We start from the raw sequence: 17,559 nt of genomic DNA on the forward strand, positions 1-17,559 counted from the left end.
CGACTATCCATCCAAGCATTCATCCATTGTACCTGTCAAGGTGCACGCCTATCTGACGCGTAGGGATCCATAGACGCCTTGAGCGCACTGGCTTATATACTATACAAGACATGTCATGCATCATGCATCAACCAGCAATAATGTATCATTCGCTCCGGGTATCCGAGACCGACTGGCGTTGTTTATCGGACGTATTCATCAGCTGAAGAAGCCCATCGACCGCATCACCCTTGTGTGCCGGCGTGGCCATCTTCTCTGTTTTATTGTCTTCATCCCCGACCTCATCGTCATGCTCATCCGTCATGTCAATGGTCCTCTTGCCTCCGTTGCGTGATACGGTGGCCGGGGGACTACTCAGCTGCATGGCTGTGGGTGACTCAAGCGTGTCTGTCCGGCGGTGGAAGCTCTTCTGGGTTGGCGTCCTCAGTGGATCCGCATCCTCCTGGTTGGCGGTTGTCCCAGCCGATAGAGGTGGAGATGAGAGGCCAGCGGGTGCGTCGGATGAGTTCTTTGGGGTGGGGTCGAGTTCGACTAGGGCGGGTTCGAGACTAGGGGGTGTTTTCCTGGATGGTGATGTTGAGGCGAGTGCTGCTGCTGCTAATACTGCAGTTGCTTCCATCGTTGTCTCGCGCCGGGGTGCAGGGTCTGGATCGGTGTGCTGTTGACTCAAGGCGGGCAGTGATAGTCGGGGGTATTTGCGGCTGTGGGCTTCCAGCTCTGATAATCTGCGGTCGAACTGGTGGTCTCGGACGTGGCGCATTGCGCTCCGTATCCGACTGCGCAGTAGACTTGCTTTCTGTTTGGTATTTGTGAGTAGAGGCCGGGTTACAGGTTTGAACGCGGTGCCTTACTTCCTGGATAAACAACTTGCGGGTAATGGGGTCTTCGGGAATTGTTCGTGTATTGGTTTTGGTTGTCTGCTTTGGACTCGGGGTGTCGATTAGATTTACAATGTCGCTGAGAGGTAGTCGGCGTGTTTGTTGATGGGATTGCTGTGGCTCTGTAGACTGGGTATCATTCGAGGGCATCGCGTCCGATTGTTGCTGTTATGAAGGCAATTTTAGTACCAAGTCGCCAGTCCTAGAGCTTAATGGGTGATCGATGAACATACCTGATCATATTTTGGTGCTGTGGCCTGAGTAATGGCTTTATCCTGCAAGCTGCGTTCATGGTTTCCCTCCACCTGTTCGACACGTTGGACCTGCACGTTCTCTTTGTTTATTCGGGAGTCGGCCTCCACTTGGTCGATCGTACGCTTCTGGCCCACAAAAGACGGTGAAGGAAGCAGTTTCTTGGGAGAGTGGTTCTCAAAGAGTGAGCGTTTGACTGGTGAAATGTCTGAGACAGCATCCAGATGTTTACTGCGTGCGGGAGACAGACACGCGTTGGGGGTCTTGTCGCCCAGGATGCGTCTACCGTCTTTGACGGGACTGAAGTTTGATGTAGATTGCATTGTAATGAGCTTGAATGAAAGGCAGGGAGGAATTAAAGAGTGAGACGTCCTGAGAGAGGTAGAATTGCGACGGCAACATTCAAAGTATATGAGTGGGACAACGGTAGAGGACGATCACCACGCGAGCTGTTCTGGGGTCAGGAATGTTTCAACCCTGGTCAGATAGGCGAGGAATGTATACAGAGAAAGCAAAGAAAGTACAATTGAGAAACCAATCTCCTCCCCAAAGAAAAGCAGGAGGTGGAGAGAAGTAGGGAAAACAGCGCGTTGGAGATGCGCGTGTGCTGTATAGTACGGTGTAAAAGTACCTTAGCAGTACTAGTTGTGGTGGTTGGTTGTACCGACGCAGTATTCAGTGGTACCTCCGCTGTGACCAGGCCCACTCTGAAATGTCGCCCGCGTCTCTCCACGCGTCGTGATAAGAGATAATTGACAGGAGTAATTGATTGAACAACTCAAGAGGCAACGTCTTACTCGATATTAAGCTGTGTTGAGGCTGACCATAGATCAAAATCAGATCTCTGGTGCTCTTGTGGATGGATCCAGGTACATCTCAGGTACCCTGTGGTACCTCCACGATGAAGTATAACGATCCCATTGAGGAGATAACTTTCTATTGGCCGTTCTTGTACCGTTGTCTCTACAGGAATTGAGAGATTCCGAACTGATGCCCGAACTTCAAATCAAATGGATGGTGATTTTGATTTCTGATGCTTGTTCTATCCGTCATCAGAAGCATGTGCCTGAGGTGTCTAGAGATATAGCCACAATCGTCGATCAATGCTATGTTCCACCATTGCAAATGCTCAGCGAGACGTTCTTGATAATATTGCCTTGTTCTAACTAGTCTGCTCCTGTTCACGATATCTTATTCAAGCCTGGTGGATGGTCGATGTGGTGTTGATGTATGTATAGCCCTCCACAATCGTACGAATTCCAGGATTCGAAACCATGCATGAATTATTCTGACACAGACTACCTACGAATCTTGGTCCTTCTGTCTCCATATTACCATTCAAAGGACATAATCGTTCTGTTCTTTGATCACTGAGAATCTCTAACAGTCCTCTTAAAAACATCTCCGCATGACATCATCTCCTTGGCTCAGTGATCCAAAATACCTTCAATCATCATTCGCAACTCGAGTCTATCAACATTGCTCGAGTTGGAGCTTGGTGTCTCAGCAATCATCAGCGAGACGCCGACCCCAGACTGGCTTATTTGCCCAGTCAACATCATCTGATTCTCCTAGGCTCTTCCACTACAGTATCCCGAGCTTTCCCCGCATTCTTCGTAAGGGACACTGGTTCTGTGGCTTGTCGTGCTTCATCGCCACTGGACTGACCGGACTGAATCCGTCTCTCAGTCGATCATTGCGTCTCCAGTGGTCCTCTATCCACCAACCAGACGAATTGCATCGTCCGTCGATGTGGAGTTGAGTCAATCTGCCTGTTTTAACACTGATCGTCCGTCATCCTTCGAGCAGACCGCCCCGGAAACCTCTCTCTCTTAAACCCATTGCCCTCCGTTACACTGCTCTGTATCTCGTCCCTTGTATCCCCATTCTCTGCATGCGGATTTGATTGTAACCGGATTCCTAGTTACACACTCTGCTGTACACCGACGCAATGCGCTCATCCCTTGCGGTGCTGGCAGCCGCTGTTGTCCAGGCGGCTGTCGGTGCAGCATCAACCCTCACACCTCCAGTTCTGCCGTTGACAGTGCGAAATCCTTACCTGAGCACTTGGTTGGGGGATGCCCGAAAGGTGCCTTGGTCCAAATGGCCCATGTTCTATACCGGGGAAGAGCTTGGGCTCTCTTTGATGGCCCAGATCCCCAGTACCGGCACTGTATATCCGCTGCTGGGCAAGCCTCATGAGTTTGTGTCCGGGTATGGTAATATTGTATCTGTGGTCCACATTAAATAAATATCAAATGCATCTCAATCTGACGGATTTGACATTAGAGCCCAAGTCGAGTATCCGGTGTATCTAGGGGCCAAGTACGATGCTTCGACAACCAATCTGACCTACCGTATTGATTCGGCTGCCTCTTCAGCGGCTGGTCCTGTTGCAATTACGGTTTCTTTCTTGTCCCCCATTACCCCGACATCGACCCTGCGGCAGTCGATTCCTGCGTCCTACATTACGGTCTATGTCCACGGCGATGTGCCTGTCAATGTCTACATAGACCTCAATGGGCGTTGGGTGAGCGGAGATGCAGGGAGTCAAATTGTCTGGCAGCATGACACCTTCGGTTTCAAAAGAAAGACGCCGACCCTTCAGAAATGGCAATTTCGCAGACAGAATGAGCTTCTTCTCTCAGAAATCCGTGATCGAGCCGAATGGGGCACCCTCCACTTTACTGGACCTGCTGTCAGTAATCTATGCTTTATCCCACTCGTCTTTCGACGAGATTATTAACTGGCAGTCCTAGGATGTCCAATATCAATCTGGCGATGCTCACACTGTCCGCAACATTTTCGCGACAAATGGGGCTGTCCAGAACGTGAACGACGACGGTTTCCGTGCCATAGGAGATCGCGAGCCTGTATTCGCATTCTCCAAGTCTTTTAAACCTGATACCAGGACAAATGTCACGCAGAACAGTGTAACGTTCACCATTGCTTTGATTCAGGATCCGGTCGTCCAATTTGCCTCTGCTCGCGGCCTGACCCTCATGAGACCACTCTGGCGATCATGGTTCGCGGATCCCGAAGAGCTGCTGAGCTTCCACTACAATGACTTTACCCATGCGGCCACTCTCGCTTCCGATTACTCTGATCGGTTGGCAAAGGATGCCTACCAATCCGGGGCGGATGACTATATGGACATTGTCGCACTTTCTGCCAGACAGGTCATGGGAGCAACGACATTCTCTGGAACCCCCGATGACCCAATCCTGTTCTTGAAGGAGATCTCCTCAGACGGCAATTTCCAGACCATTGATGTCATCTTCCCTTCGTTCCCCTTCTTTATGTATACGAACCCTCGCTGGCTGGCCTACCTGCTAGAGCCATTAATCGAGCACATGCTCAGTGGACAGTACCCGAACACGTACGCTATGCACGATCTTGGGACCCATTTCCCCAACGCGACCGGCCACCCGGACGGTCGTGATGAGTACATGCCAGTTGAGGAGTGCGGCAACATTCTCATCATGGGCCTGGCAATCGTGAACTCGCTCCGGTATACCGATGATTCAGCGGCTTCTTCAATTTGGTCCACGCTAGGTGTTCCTCCCAAGGTCTCGGAACCACACACTGGATACTTTCCTCTGGGTGAGCTGCAGGCCTTGTCCGGAATTGATAAACAAGACGGCAAATGGGGCGGTGGTGCGGAGGGCGAGCGTCTCGCTGAGAAATGGGTTCAGCGCAGCTACAGGCTCTGGACTCAATGGACGGGCTACTTGGTGGAATACTCCCTGGAACCCGCCAACCAACGTAAGACCATGCCTGTATCTTCCATCAAGCGCTAAAGCTGAATTGAATAGTCTCCACGGATGATTTTGCCGGATGGCTTGCGCTGCAGACCAACCTAGCACTGAAGGGCATCATCGGCATCAACGCCATGAGCAAGCTGGCTGAAGTAGCCGGACACGATACCGACGCAGCATACTTCAAGGTATTACACCTATTCCCTTCAACACGCCAGCCAGCACTAACAACCGCAGGACATCTCGGACACCTACATCGCCAAATGGGAGCAATTCGGCATGTCCCGCGATGGAACACACGCGAAGCTCGCCTACGACTGGTACGGCTCCTGGACCACCATCTACAACCTATACGCCGACGCACAGCTCTGCTTCCACCTCGAAGGCACCGACTCCTTCCCGGCCTCCCTCTCGAAAGCCCAAACCCCCCTTGAGAGCAAGAAACCGTCCAAAACCGGCTTCGTGCCCCGCCACATCTACCAGAAACAGTCAATCTGGTACCACTACGTGCGCCAGAAATACGGCCTCCCGCTGGACAGCCGCCACCTGTACACGAAGACGGACTGGGAGTTCTTCGCCATGGCGGTCGCCAGCGAGCGCACGCGCAGCGAGATCCTCGAGTCCGTCGCCAAATGGGTCAACGAGACCGTCACCGACCGGCCGTTCACGGATCTCCACAATACTGAGGGGCGAGGCGAGTTCCCCGGCCCCAACTTCTTCGCGCGGCCGGTCGTCGGCGGCCATTTTGCGTTCTTGGCGCTGCAGCGCGCTTGTGGCGGGCGGGCGATGGAGGGGCTGGCGTTCCTCGATGATGAGTCGGATCGGGAAACGCTGCAGGAGTGGACGGCTGCAGCTGCCAGAGCGGTGGAGGAGTTGCAGATGCAGTCCGGTCGTTGGGGGTATGGGTCCGAGAATGGGGAGCTGTAAGAGAAGACACTGGACTTCGGACTTTTAAATTGGGAGTTGTTGGCTATGGTACTCGGTTGGACACGACCCGGGTATCCGGGTATCTTTGGTTATTGCGTTGATAGTTGACTGTTGACCTATATATATGCAGTTCGAGTAGTACCAACTGTGAGGATCATTGTTCATGTAGGCACATCCATTATAAATGGGGTAGAGTAAGGACTGACGCTACGCATGATTTACAAGAGAATCTAAGAATTTTTTAAGTTGGTTTTTCAATTTCCTATTTTTTGACACTCAAATCAAATTACATAGGCCATTTTCAGAGATGGAAACGAAAACCGCGAGGACGGTGAGATTTCCTTTTTTTGAGTTGCTTTGTTTGCTCGTTCCAGCCAATTTCCATAATCGCGTCAGACTCTCCGAGAGTTGAAAGGGGGCATTAGGTCGACATTCTCTTAGGCCAGTGAAACTAAACCATTCCCCCCTCGTCCGGGCAACCGTCAATGCTGGACAGGTTTATTTGGCACCGAGGGTGGGGAAGTTCTTCTCGTCGACGGTGACGGGGGCGGCGCCACGCTGCTCACCACCACGGGGAGCACCGTTGCCACGGCCACCGCGACCACCACGGTCACCACGGTCACCACGTCCACCACGGTCGCCACGACCACCACGGCCGCCAGGTCCACCACGGCCACGGCCAGCGCTTCCACCACGGGGGGACTCGACAAAGCGCATGTCAACCTCGAGGACGTTCTTCTCCTTGCGCTGCTTCTCGCGCTTGGCCTTCTCCTCCTTGCCCTTGATGTAGGCCTCCTCCTCCTCGGGGGTGCGCTTCAGCTCCTTGGCGTTGGCCCACTTCTTGTCGAGGTTGCTGCCCTCGTTGGGGGCGCGGACAGGCTTGGCGCTGAGGTCGCCCTGGGCGGCCTTCTCGGCGAGGTAGTCAGCGTAGGACTTGGTCTTGTCGGCGGGCTCGGCGGGCTCCTCGTTGGCGGGGGTCTGGGGCTCGGATTCGTTCTGAGCAAGGTTCTCAGCGGCTCTCTCGTCATCCCAGGCCTTGTCACCAGCCTTGTCGCCGGTCTGGGCACCCCAGCCCTGGTTCACCTGCTTGCGGGTGTCGCTGTTTCGGGGTTCGCGATCAGTTCATTATTCTCTTCTATTCCAATCGAGTACTCGAATGCTTACACCTGGCCAGTGCGGGACTGACGATCGTTGCGGTAACGCTCACCACGGTCGCCACGAGCGTGGAAGGCGCGGCGCTGAGGCTCCTTGCCCTCATCGAGAGGCTTCTCACGGTTGCTGCGGCTGCCGGCCTGACGGTCACGGAAAGCTATCAAGAGATCGGGATCAGTCGAAATTCACCACCATCGAGTCGGTGTACGACCGCGTTCAGAGTAATTCGGTCCACTGGAACTTTTTGTGACATAAAAGCAAGTAACACATACCGGCCTCGTTGCCAGTGAAGCGACCGCCACGGCGAGCATTGTTCTCAGAAAGGTCGGGCTGGTTGGCAGGCTCCTTGGGAGCATCACGCTTGCCATGCCGGGGCGCAGGCCTGTCTACAGCCCGCGTAGGGGGTTCTGGCTCTCTGTTGGGGTCCAATTCAGGGTCATTGCCTGTGATCGCGTAGGCGGCAGTGTTAGAAACAAGATGATGTAATCGTGATGCCGGGTACGACACGGAGGGAGAGAAGGGAAGTAAATACCAAGAAGCTCGTAGAGGTTCTATTCATATTGATGCGAACACCAGTTAGCCAATTGTTACAGTCTTGAATCCTCACGTGTTGTTTGCTTCATAATTTTTTTTTTCTGCTGCGTCGATCGATAGCTCGAACCCCACCCCAATTGGTTTCTCGTTTCTCAATTCGAACCGAAATGCAATTGAGGAGCGTCCCGATCGCGAATCGCATTGCAGCACGACAATTTCAGGAGAATCACTCGTTTCGCACACATACCTTGGACCGGACGTCCGCCATGACGCCTGGTTTTATGAGGGGCCTTCCGGGGGAAGGCTCTCTATTACCGCGGCAATTCGGTAGAAGAAAAAAGGGGGGAGGAGTCGATCAAGGTGTAAACCTGGACGACTGTCTCGATACGCGAACCTCTCCTCAAAGGGATTGGGGAGAAGATAGGATAAGGTGGTTGATGATGATGGGGATAAGAGGGAAGGGGTTGGGTGTGGTGATGCGAAGGGCTTCGGGGATGGAGGCAACGTTTGTGGTTGCAACGCACTAATCGGGTAAGGTGCGGATTGTTGCTAAGCGAAACCGGCAAGGCGGGTTGTGATTGGCGGCCAGCTTCTAGGGCTTAGGGTATTGGCGTCACTCGCAGCTGCAGATGTCATCATACAAGAGTGAAGGGCGTCAGCTCCCTTTCGACGGGCACGACTGCACCGCTACGTCAATATTAACATAAGAGGATAAGATAGAGCTGTCATGTGTCCAGAGAAACCTTGCTTGATTTGAACTTTTGCAGTCTGGCCCGCCAATGAGCATTTGGAGTTGAAGGGCACCTTGACTAAGGTACGTACGCTACAGATGTAATTTCCAGCAACCGAAGATATCGAAGAGCGTAACGAGAAGGACTATGATGGCGCGATCGTCAGGAACACAGTCGGATAAAAAATATATATACTGGTAGTTATAGAGTCGAGAGAAAATGCCGGATCATGCTGCAGTCTTTGCCGCCAACATCGATAATCATTTACAGCGAATCTGAACTTTTCTGTCCCCCTCTCGAAACATTCAAACAGAACAATTTTCTGTCCGTTTTCGATAGACAGCAACCCAACAAAGGAAAGTGGTATCAACCGCGATGCCGAACGCCGGGCAAATGCACCGAATATGATAACTTTTATCTTCCGAATCCGTGGACCAGAGGCGTCATGTATGAAAGCAGGAAAGGACGTGCCGTGAGATAATCGTTACTTGCCTCCCTTTTTGTGATGCTTTTCATTTGATACATATGCGAATTAGTAGGCCGTAACATGGAAAAACAAGTGAAGTGGACAACGACGCTTAATGACGCGTATGGTTTTGCTCATAACTAAAGGGAGTCTGGAAATGCATGCTAGCGCTCAATCCGAACGGATCAGCGTCCAGCATGGGCTCGTAACTACCGAGAAGGTGATTTGTGGCACCGTATGCTCCATTGGTTCCTTCCCCAGCATGCGGATTGAAGTTGGTGAGTTGAGGCCCTAGCGAATGAGAGCCGGGAGGGACTGAAGTAGTAGCGGCATTGAACCCGGAGACGTAGGGAGGTGCATCGACCGACTCATGTTCTTCGTCGATCATATCCGCCTGGGCGTCATATTCCTGTTCTACACGGGAACGAATGAGTACACGCAATCACTTCTGGAAAGAAAAACAATACAACGACAGCAACAAGTGTCAGCTTACCAAGTTGGTCGTAATGTTTCTGGAATGGCGATGGATAGTACGCAGCAGAGGGCACGCGGGAGACTCTGGGACCAGTAGCACCTGGCACAGCCGATTTGGGATCGGTCGACTCGGGCTGACCGATGCTCATCGGGGGAGACGTCTGACTCAAGCTCCGGGAATGTGGGTTTAGTTGAGAGCGCGCGTGCTGGGCGTGTTGCGCGTCCATCCCGTTTGGGGACATGGCTCCTTGGAACGCAAAACCGGGAGACTTGGTGTGTGAAGGGGACGACACGTGTGATGAGGGAGTGGCCTGGAACTGAGGTGAAGGAATGCCGTATGCTCCATCACGCGACATGGCGAACGGCTCCCCTTTAGGGGCAATGCCAGCTGGAAGTCTCTGGGCCGAAGTTCGGTTGCCCGCCACTCGGTCTAGTGTTGACGGCGGTTTGGCAGCCATGATGTTGGGTTTGATTGGTGCTCCTGGCGGAGCACCGGCCTTGAGTCGCAACTCGGCTTGAACATCAATGCCTAGTCTGGTCGTTAGTAAGGAACGGAGGGGACAAATGAAGTTGACGGACCCTTCTCTAATAAGATCCTCTCCAGTAAAGAATTCTTATATCGAAGCATCAAACATTCATCGGCAGCTGTACGATGATTCTGCTGCAGAGTCTGCAGGGTTTCTTCATTGCGCTTGATAGTGGTTTCAAGTTGACGGATGTACTCTGTGCGACGTTCTCGGAAAGCCGCCTGAGCTTGTCTGTTGCGTTGTTTGCGTTCCTCCGAGGTGGCATAGATCTGGACTAAACTGTCAGAACATGAGGGAACCAATAAAAAGCACAGATGAAAATCAAGATAAGGAGAAGCAAAAATAGAAAGACATAAGACTAAGAATAAGGTATGAGGTAAACAGGGGGAAGGCAAAGATAAGGGATGATCAATTATGATGATAAATGATAAAGCGAAATTTAATGCGGGGCCCCAGATTTGAACACAGACACATGGGAAAAGCACACCACATTAACGCAGGAACAAGAGATAAAGATGATGTAGATAAGATATTTCATGTGTCAACGGCTAATGCTAAGCCTTTTAAACAAAAAAAAAAACAAAAAATAGAAACCATAAAAACGGAACAGTAAAAAGGTGGTGAAGATAAGGATTTACGTACGGGTTTTCTTCCACCTTTTCGCTTCTGTGTCTGGGCTACGTCCTGCATTGGGACTTCACCCTCTGCTTCAGGCGTTGACACTGATGAACTGGTCGATCCCTCCGGCAAGGGTTCTGACTTAGGCACGACCGAATCCGTGGTCGTGTCATTGTGATTTGAATTGGAGGTCTCGACCATAGAGACCATTTGTGATTATAGCGACGATGCGCCTGTTGCCTTTCTTCCCTTGAATTTTCTGTGTCTTCCCCCCTTCCCCGCCTACTCAGCCAGGACGAAAGAGGAAGCGCTCAAAATGAGAGAGAAAAGATAACGAAGTATGTATGTGATGGCACTATCAACCCCGATTGCGATGAACCGGAGCTGACGGACTTGGTCGGTCGAAGCCGCGCCTAGAAGGGAAAAAAAGATAATGGATAAAAGGGGAAAAAATCTAATAATAATAAAAGAAAAGAAAAAAGGCCGATATGGAGATAAAGATCTTGAATCCTGTAGGGCTATCAATCAAACGCTGGAGACGCGCGGCTGTTGCGGATGGTAGTCAGGTTGAAAGAGCCTAAGTCGATATGTGACATAAAGGAAATTGATGATGGAATAAGAGATACAGCACGATTGCTAAACCGATAGATTGAGGATGGTAAGAGGAGGAAAAAGGAGTGGTGGTGGGAAGATGTGAGGTAAAATTATTTACTAACAAGAAAAGGGATCTTATAATTAGTTTTGTTTCTAGTGACTTGGGGCAAGAGTTCAAAGGAAGAAGAAAAAGCCCACTTTGTCGCTTGAATCCAATTGTTGATTGAGGAAGCCACCCGAAGAGGAGTAAAAAAGAAAAAAGAAAAAAGTAAAAAGTAAAAAAAAGCGGAAAATAGCGACTTGCCCGTGGTGGAGACCATAGCCTCTAGGCTCAAACAGAGCGATAGCCTCAGATGTCATGGTATGAACTCGCTTTCTTTTCTTTTTTCTACTTAATCAAACTATTACCCCCCCACCTCAGTCTGTCTAACTCAACAAACAGGTGATTTCCCCTCCTTTTTGTTAATTCAGTAAAAGTCCAGAATCCTACACTTTCTCTTTGCTTCTCTTCCTTCTCTGTCGGCGAACGGAAGGTATCGACCCACCGAGACAGTCCGATTCATCAAACCAGCCGAAGACCCGTCAGGGCATGGTCAAGAAACAACAACGTGAACAACTCGGCCGTCAGTCGTCAGTGTGTGGCCCCTCGAGGTTGTGCCCCTGTGGATTCGTTGGTCCGTCTAGGTCACCCCTCAACGCCATGTCCCAATGCAGGCAACAGGACTTGGCCGTGACAGGAGATCCATTTTCATTTCCAAGAGGCATACATGCCATTTCTGGGTAAACAGCAGATAGAAAGCTGCTCAATTTTTGAGATATATCGGCTCGCTGTTAACTACATCCATAGGATCTCAAAGATCCATCCCCTTCAACATTCTCTCACTACTCTACGTATCTCATCTAGACGACGTGATTCTCAGGTAGGTAGTTGTCCGCGGAGAAGCCATACGACGAATGAAGTGCGGAGTACGGATTGGCCAATACGCTTTGTTACCATTCTTACAAGCCAAGAAATACCGTGTTTCCTCCACTCTATCCTCTCAGATTTCTGATACTGGAAAATTCTGCTTGGGTGTCCCTGGTACGCCTCTCGCTTAATCTCCCTTTTGAATTTTCACTGTGATAGATACTGGAGCAGTTGAATTTTCACTTCCCGACAAACCATGTTTGCATTCATAAACTAGGCTTGCTGAATTGCAGCCTAGCAGGGACTATGGCATTCATGTACGGCGTACGGAGTACTCCGTACAGCACGGACGAGACCCGCCGATGCCGGCTTCCATCGGCTCACAGTACGTACGGAGGACCGTGGGACGCGTGCAGTCTGGAACAGCCAAACAAAACATACATCTCCATCAGGAAGCTCGACTAAATTACCCTATGAGTACTTGATCCTAGCAGAAGCATTATTACCTCTATTAATTCCGGGTTATGGCACATGACCTCCTCTGGCAGGACATAGGAGACCTCCGAAAAGCCTGGCAGTTACCTCGTATCCCTGTCGACTATCATCATCTAGTTGTGAAGAGACTTACCCCAAGCGCCAAAGACACAGGCAAGGAGTGACATCACGAGGATCAGCCACGGGGCACATCATCTGATGATCTGAGCTTTTCCCTGCACTCTTGGCAAACTGTCAGGGGGATGAGGGGTGTCTTTTCCGCGGGGTAGACTAGCTAATAGAACGCCAGAGAGGCATTGTCGACTCACCATGATCTTTGTCCTTGATAATAAAAGTAAACAATCGTCAAGATGCCAATCCTATAGGCCCTCCATCTAGGGATTGCAGATTCCTCTGGTATCTCATTTCTAGATGCTTTTTAAGAGGGAAATTGTTACATCGACTCTACTAGGAGTAAATACACCGTGCTAGAAGGGCTCTACTCTATTGCCCCTTTTCAATAATGGGATCTTATTTTACATGCTAATTCCCCTCTAGTGAATCGATCCTTTCCTGAAACTTCTTTGAGGGTCAGGTCGGACCCTGCCGATTTTTTTTTACCAACCCATAGGTAAATAGTAGGTAAGGCTCTTAAAGAATCACCTCGACTACGGAGTAATCAGACCCGTCTCTCCTGAGTCAATGAGCCAGGGAAGCCAATGGCCAGAGGCCGAGTCGGGATTGAGACCTAGAGACCTTCCTACTAAGAACTTGGATAGCCGAATTCTAATGGTCATGCTATGATTAGTGAAATCCAACTCTTAAAACATCGTAACCTCGAGCAACAACAGTGATTCAATCTGCATTTGAAGATACTCGTAATTTGTATGCCTATCTCCGAGGACTGATCCCAGGAGCAGCTGTCGGGCGATAAAAGACGACCCCTATTCCAGCAATATGAATCCTGCTCTCTCGAATCCACAGCGGAAGAAATGGCAAGAGATGTGAGGCGAAGGAGAAATACAGCAAGCTATAGCTCAATCTCTTCAGAACTGCTTCAAATATGTGCCGTTTGCCAGCATTTCATGACCGCATGCATCAAGGTCTGTGACCGTTAGGATTACCAGAACGTAACAGGCAGTACCGCACGCATCCTGTCCAGATTAACTGCCAACTGAGAAGACGGCGAAGACGTCCAGGAGCATTGTATCTGTGTGTGAAGCTGGAAATATTGGCAGTCGTTGCAGGACAAGTACAAGCAATTTGCCTAGAATCTTAGTGCGCCTCTTGAAACTTTCTCCTGTTTACTTCGTAGGTGCTAGACAATAACCACTGGCAGCGTCTTTGGTGCCCCGAACCCCAAGACAGAATCAGAAAACATAAAGGCTGCCTACTTATCTGGAGGACTACGGAGCATGGAATTGCCAAGGGCACGTAGACCTGGGCTCGGACGCCGAAAAATGGACAAAGTCCGATATATTGACCAACATGATGAAGCTCTATGGAGAATGCTTGTATGAAGCTCAACATTGATGCTGAGGCCTGGCTACTACTGCTCAGGCGAACAACACGTTGCCTCCGCTAGAAGAAATGAAACATCGGCTTGAGCTTGCTTTCGCCCACTGACACCATTGCGACTGAGATACTGGTCAATTATTGTACTGGTTTCAACTTCTGCCGAACCCAAACGTGGTTCTGGCCTCATCAGATTATGTTCTGATATTGTCGTTGGTCACAGGAAGTGTCTGGCGGCTAAATCTGTTATGTGGAGATCCCGCAATGTGGCTTTGTGACCAGGGAACCCGTCTACTTAAATCCTACCTTAAAAGTGCTTCTGTCATTCAATTAAAGCTAGTCTTTTGAATGATTCCTCACTTCCCCATGATTTTATCTTGCTGAATGATATATAGCCCCATAGCAGCAGCCTTGTCTTTAACAAGTGTGAAGTCCCTTGCATGATGCTTATAATGCGCAAGAATTGCTTGTGATTTCCCGTGGTGTCAGGGGCTAGTGCCTAAACAACAGAGCATCCGTAGATGTCGATCGGATTCATTCTGTTCTTTCATTTCCGGAGATTTACAAAGTAGTTCTTATGATAATGTTTCCATCGCTTCTACGCTCTTTATCTCGACTCGGACGGACATGGAAGCCCCGCGAATTCTCCAATCCGAACTTCGTCCGGATACCTGCCAGTCAGAAGATCGAAGAAGAAACCATCCCAGATTATGTTGCTTCGCGGTATTATCCTGCTCGAATAGGAGAGATTTTCAAGGACCGATACCAAATCGTAGGAAAACTAGGGTTCGGAACTAGCTCGACTGTATGGCTTGCTCGGGATATGAAGTGAGACTCCTATGGCAGTTATGAATCAGCTCGCTCACGCGCTATAACAGCCGTTGTCGTTATGTTACCCTCAAGGTCTTCATCAAGTCTACATCCATGGGTCAGCAATTAGACGACGAGCTCAAGATGTACCAACGCATGGAGAGAGCCCCGAAAAGCCACCCAGGTCGCAAGGCTATTAGATCGTTACTCGACTCGTTTGATGTCGATGGGCCCGACGACAAACACCGATGCCTCGTGCATCCTCCATTATGGGAGAGTGTTTTGATGTTTCTGCACCGCAACCCAGTCTGTAGGCTGCCTAAACCAGTCCTCGCATTTGTGCTGCAGCGACTGTTTTTAGCACTAGACTTTCTGCATACAGAATGCCAGATTATATATACATACTGGTCTGTGCTCCGATTCCATGCTCCTTTACTCCTATCATCTACTTACTTGAGAATTTCATCAGACATCAAGGCCGACAACATCATGCTTGGCATCGCCGATGACTCGGTTTTCAGTGACTTTGAAGAGCGGGAGCTTCAAACTCCCTGCCCGAGGAAGGAGCTAGATGGAAGAATCATCTACGTCTCCCGGGAACTCCGAATGCCCAGGGAATGGGCCGCCCCGGTCCTCTGCGACTTTGGCTCAGCAATGTCCAGTGGCATACAGCACTCAGAAGACATTCAACCTAATATCTATCGAGCACCGGAGGTGATTCTGGAAGTTCCCTGGACGTACAGCGTCGATATATGGAATGTGGGATGTATGGTAAGCCAATAGGTCTGATGATACTGCTGCTGCAGTTTTCTGAACAGCTGTATCACAGATTTGGGACCTTTTTGAAGGGGAGTCCTTATTCACTGGCCACGACCCAGAACTTCAGACATACCGAAGTCGAGCTCACCTTGCTGAGATGATCGGTCTCCTTGGGTCCCCGCCGCTCAGTCTTCTTGCTCAAGGGAAGCTGAGCAGCAAATTCTTTTCCGATGAAGGTAAGACAACTTCTTTTATGGTCAATTCCGCTATCCACTCACCATGTCTGATCTTCTAGGCGACTTCTGCGCTGGAATTCCATTACAAGATCGGATTCCGCTCGAGGAGAGGGAAACCACTCTCGAGGGACAGGACAAAGCGATTTTTCTACGCTTTATGCGGAAAATGTTGCAGTGGGAGCCGGGGAAGCGTAGCTCCGCTAAAGAACTAGAAGAGGATGAGTGGATTCGTAAGGATACATGAGAGTGTATAAAAGGGTCAAATCTTTCCAGCGCGTTGTAAGGCCAATCTGAAGAAATAGTAGCACACCCGCACGGCGTCCTCCGTACGTAAGGTGAGTACAGGCGATGCCGCGGCGATCGGCTTTCGGTTCCCCGCCAAAAGAAACCCCGACAATTCTTCCTTCACATGCGCGCGTCTGCCAGACTCCCTTTCACCACAGCGCCGGTCTCTACCCTTTTGATTCTTTTCGAGTCGTTTTCTCGGAATTACTCAGGAGTATACCAACACAATGGACTCCTCGTCACCGAATACCAGTGCAGGCGTCACTCAGCAACATCACGAGGAGAGCGCACCCGCCCCCGCAGTGAACGCTCCCAACCGCACTACACCAGCTCCTACAACCAGCGGAAGCTCGCCTGGCGATGAGGAGCCCACAGCTACAGGGACAGAGGCACCAAATGAAGTTCATTCATCAAAAGTGACCGTAGAAGATGCCGACGAGGACGAAGACTCGGAGTTTGACGAGTTGGACGGTACGACCCGCCACCCCTGCACACGAATGATGGACGAGCTGACGAAGCTGACCTGACCCAGAGGTACTGGATAACTTCTCCAAACCCACCCCCCAGCCAGGCACAAGCGCACCCGCACCTGCGAGCGCACCAGCCCCCGCCAGTGAAGACTTTGACGAAGACGCCTTCATGCGCCAGCTCGAGCAGGATATGGCGAAGATGATGAACCACGCCGCGCAGGAGTCCGGCGCGTCGGATAACAAGGAGTTCGAGAACACGATCAACGAGGGGGCCGACGCGTTCACGAAGCAGCTCGAGGAGAGCGGGATCCCGCCCGGTGACTTTTTGAAGCAGCTGCTGGCGGATGTCATGGCGGAGGAAGGCGAGGGCGCCGGTGCAGGTGCTGGTGCGAGTGCTGGTGCAGGTGCAGGTGCAGGTGCAGGCGCAGGCCCGAGTACCGGTGGACAGTCCGGGTCTGCGACTGGTGCCGGGACCGCTGCGCCAGAGTCCTTCAACGATGCCATTCAGCGGACTATCCATCGGATGAAGGAGTCTGGGGATAAGGCTACGGCGGCGGCGACGGAGGACGGGGAGATTTCGGAGGACATGCTGATGCAGTTGCTCAAGGGGTTGGAGGCGGGCGTCGGAAACGGGGGCGACGATCTCGATCTCACTCAGATGATTGCCGGTGTGATGGAGCAGTTTTCCAACAAGGAGATGCTGTATGAGCCGATGAAGGAATTGGATGCGAAGTGGGGGCCGTGGTTGGAGGAGAATAAGGGCAAGGTTCCTGCTGAGGATTTGGAGCGGTACGAGAAACAGGCTAAGCTTGTGACCGAGATTGTGGCCAAGTTCGAGGAAGAAGGGTATACAGATGAAGATCCGAAGTATCGGCACGCTGTGTGGGAGAAGATGCAAGAGGTATGTTTTTCTTTTTCCCTGTATGGCATATGCTCATACCCTCTAGATGCAAGCGCTGGGTAGTCCCCCGGAAGAACTGGTTGCGAATCCCTGGCCGGAGGACGTTACAGGCGACGGGTCTGGGGCCGCTTTGCCTGACTGTCCCCAGCAATAAGGTTGCATCTGAGAGCCGATGTTAGTGGGTATGGTGATTGCTTGAGGCTTGGATGCGATGGTGTCTGGTCTAGATTTGATACCATCTATTATTGGCATGTTCTGTACATATAATCACGTCGATACCCTATTTACATC

At 51.0% G+C, this 17,559-nt stretch overlaps 6 protein-coding genes across 6 annotated transcripts; 3 read left to right on the forward strand and 3 right to left on the reverse strand.

The window, feature by feature from the left end:
• Window positions 1–145: 145 nt before the first annotated feature.
• Aspvir_005562 (uncharacterized protein) lies at window positions 146–1,453 on the reverse strand (the record flags this gene model as incomplete). The annotated part of the gene is made up of 3 exons (XM_043268775.1): window positions 146–796; window positions 852–1,043; window positions 1,112–1,453. 3 exons carry the CDS (start codon window positions 1,451–1,453, stop codon window positions 146–148), a joined length of 1,185 nt encoding a protein of 394 aa, XP_043124710.1.
• A 1,628-nt stretch (window positions 1,454–3,081) lies between these two features.
• On the forward strand, window positions 3,082–5,815 carry Aspvir_005563 (putative glutaminase; the record flags this gene model as incomplete). The annotated part of the gene is made up of 5 exons (XM_043268776.1): window positions 3,082–3,344; window positions 3,420–3,828; window positions 3,890–4,895; window positions 4,946–5,076; window positions 5,126–5,815. The coding sequence occupies 5 exons, from the start codon at window positions 3,082–3,084 to the stop codon at window positions 5,813–5,815; spliced, it is 2,499 nt and encodes an 832-aa protein (XP_043124711.1).
• Window positions 5,816–6,313: 498 nt separating this feature from the next.
• On the reverse strand, window positions 6,314–7,769 carry stm1 (putative telomere and ribosome associated protein Stm1; the record flags this gene model as incomplete). The annotated part of the gene is made up of 5 exons (XM_043268777.1): window positions 6,314–6,914; window positions 6,980–7,124; window positions 7,240–7,410; window positions 7,500–7,518; window positions 7,749–7,769. The coding sequence occupies 5 exons, from the start codon at window positions 7,767–7,769 to the stop codon at window positions 6,314–6,316; spliced, it is 957 nt and encodes a 318-aa protein (XP_043124712.1).
• A 1,041-nt stretch (window positions 7,770–8,810) lies between these two features.
• Aspvir_005565 (bZIP transcription factor) lies at window positions 8,811–10,527 on the reverse strand (the record flags this gene model as incomplete). Its single annotated transcript, XM_043268778.1, has 4 exons — window positions 8,811–9,112; window positions 9,192–9,701; window positions 9,752–9,968; window positions 10,342–10,527. 4 exons carry the CDS (start codon window positions 10,525–10,527, stop codon window positions 8,811–8,813), a joined length of 1,215 nt encoding a protein of 404 aa, XP_043124713.1.
• A 3,863-nt stretch (window positions 10,528–14,390) lies between these two features.
• Aspvir_005566 (uncharacterized protein) lies at window positions 14,391–15,856 on the forward strand (the record flags this gene model as incomplete). Its single annotated transcript, XM_043268779.1, has 5 exons — window positions 14,391–14,635; window positions 14,686–14,927; window positions 15,087–15,388; window positions 15,447–15,612; window positions 15,672–15,856. The coding sequence occupies 5 exons, from the start codon at window positions 14,391–14,393 to the stop codon at window positions 15,854–15,856; spliced, it is 1,140 nt and encodes a 379-aa protein (XP_043124714.1).
• A 268-nt stretch (window positions 15,857–16,124) lies between these two features.
• pex19 (putative peroxisomal membrane protein receptor Pex19) lies at window positions 16,125–17,422 on the forward strand (the record flags this gene model as incomplete). The annotated part of the gene is made up of 3 exons (XM_043268780.1): window positions 16,125–16,368; window positions 16,430–17,268; window positions 17,315–17,422. 3 exons carry the CDS (start codon window positions 16,125–16,127, stop codon window positions 17,420–17,422), a joined length of 1,191 nt encoding a protein of 396 aa, XP_043124715.1.
• Between the last annotated feature and the right edge of the window lie 137 nt (window positions 17,423–17,559).

This window comes from Aspergillus viridinutans (genome assembly GCF_018404265.1).
Source record: "Aspergillus viridinutans IFM 47045 DNA, scaffold_3, whole genome shotgun sequence".
Lineage (NCBI taxonomy): Eukaryota > Fungi > Ascomycota > Eurotiomycetes > Eurotiales > Aspergillaceae > Aspergillus > Aspergillus viridinutans.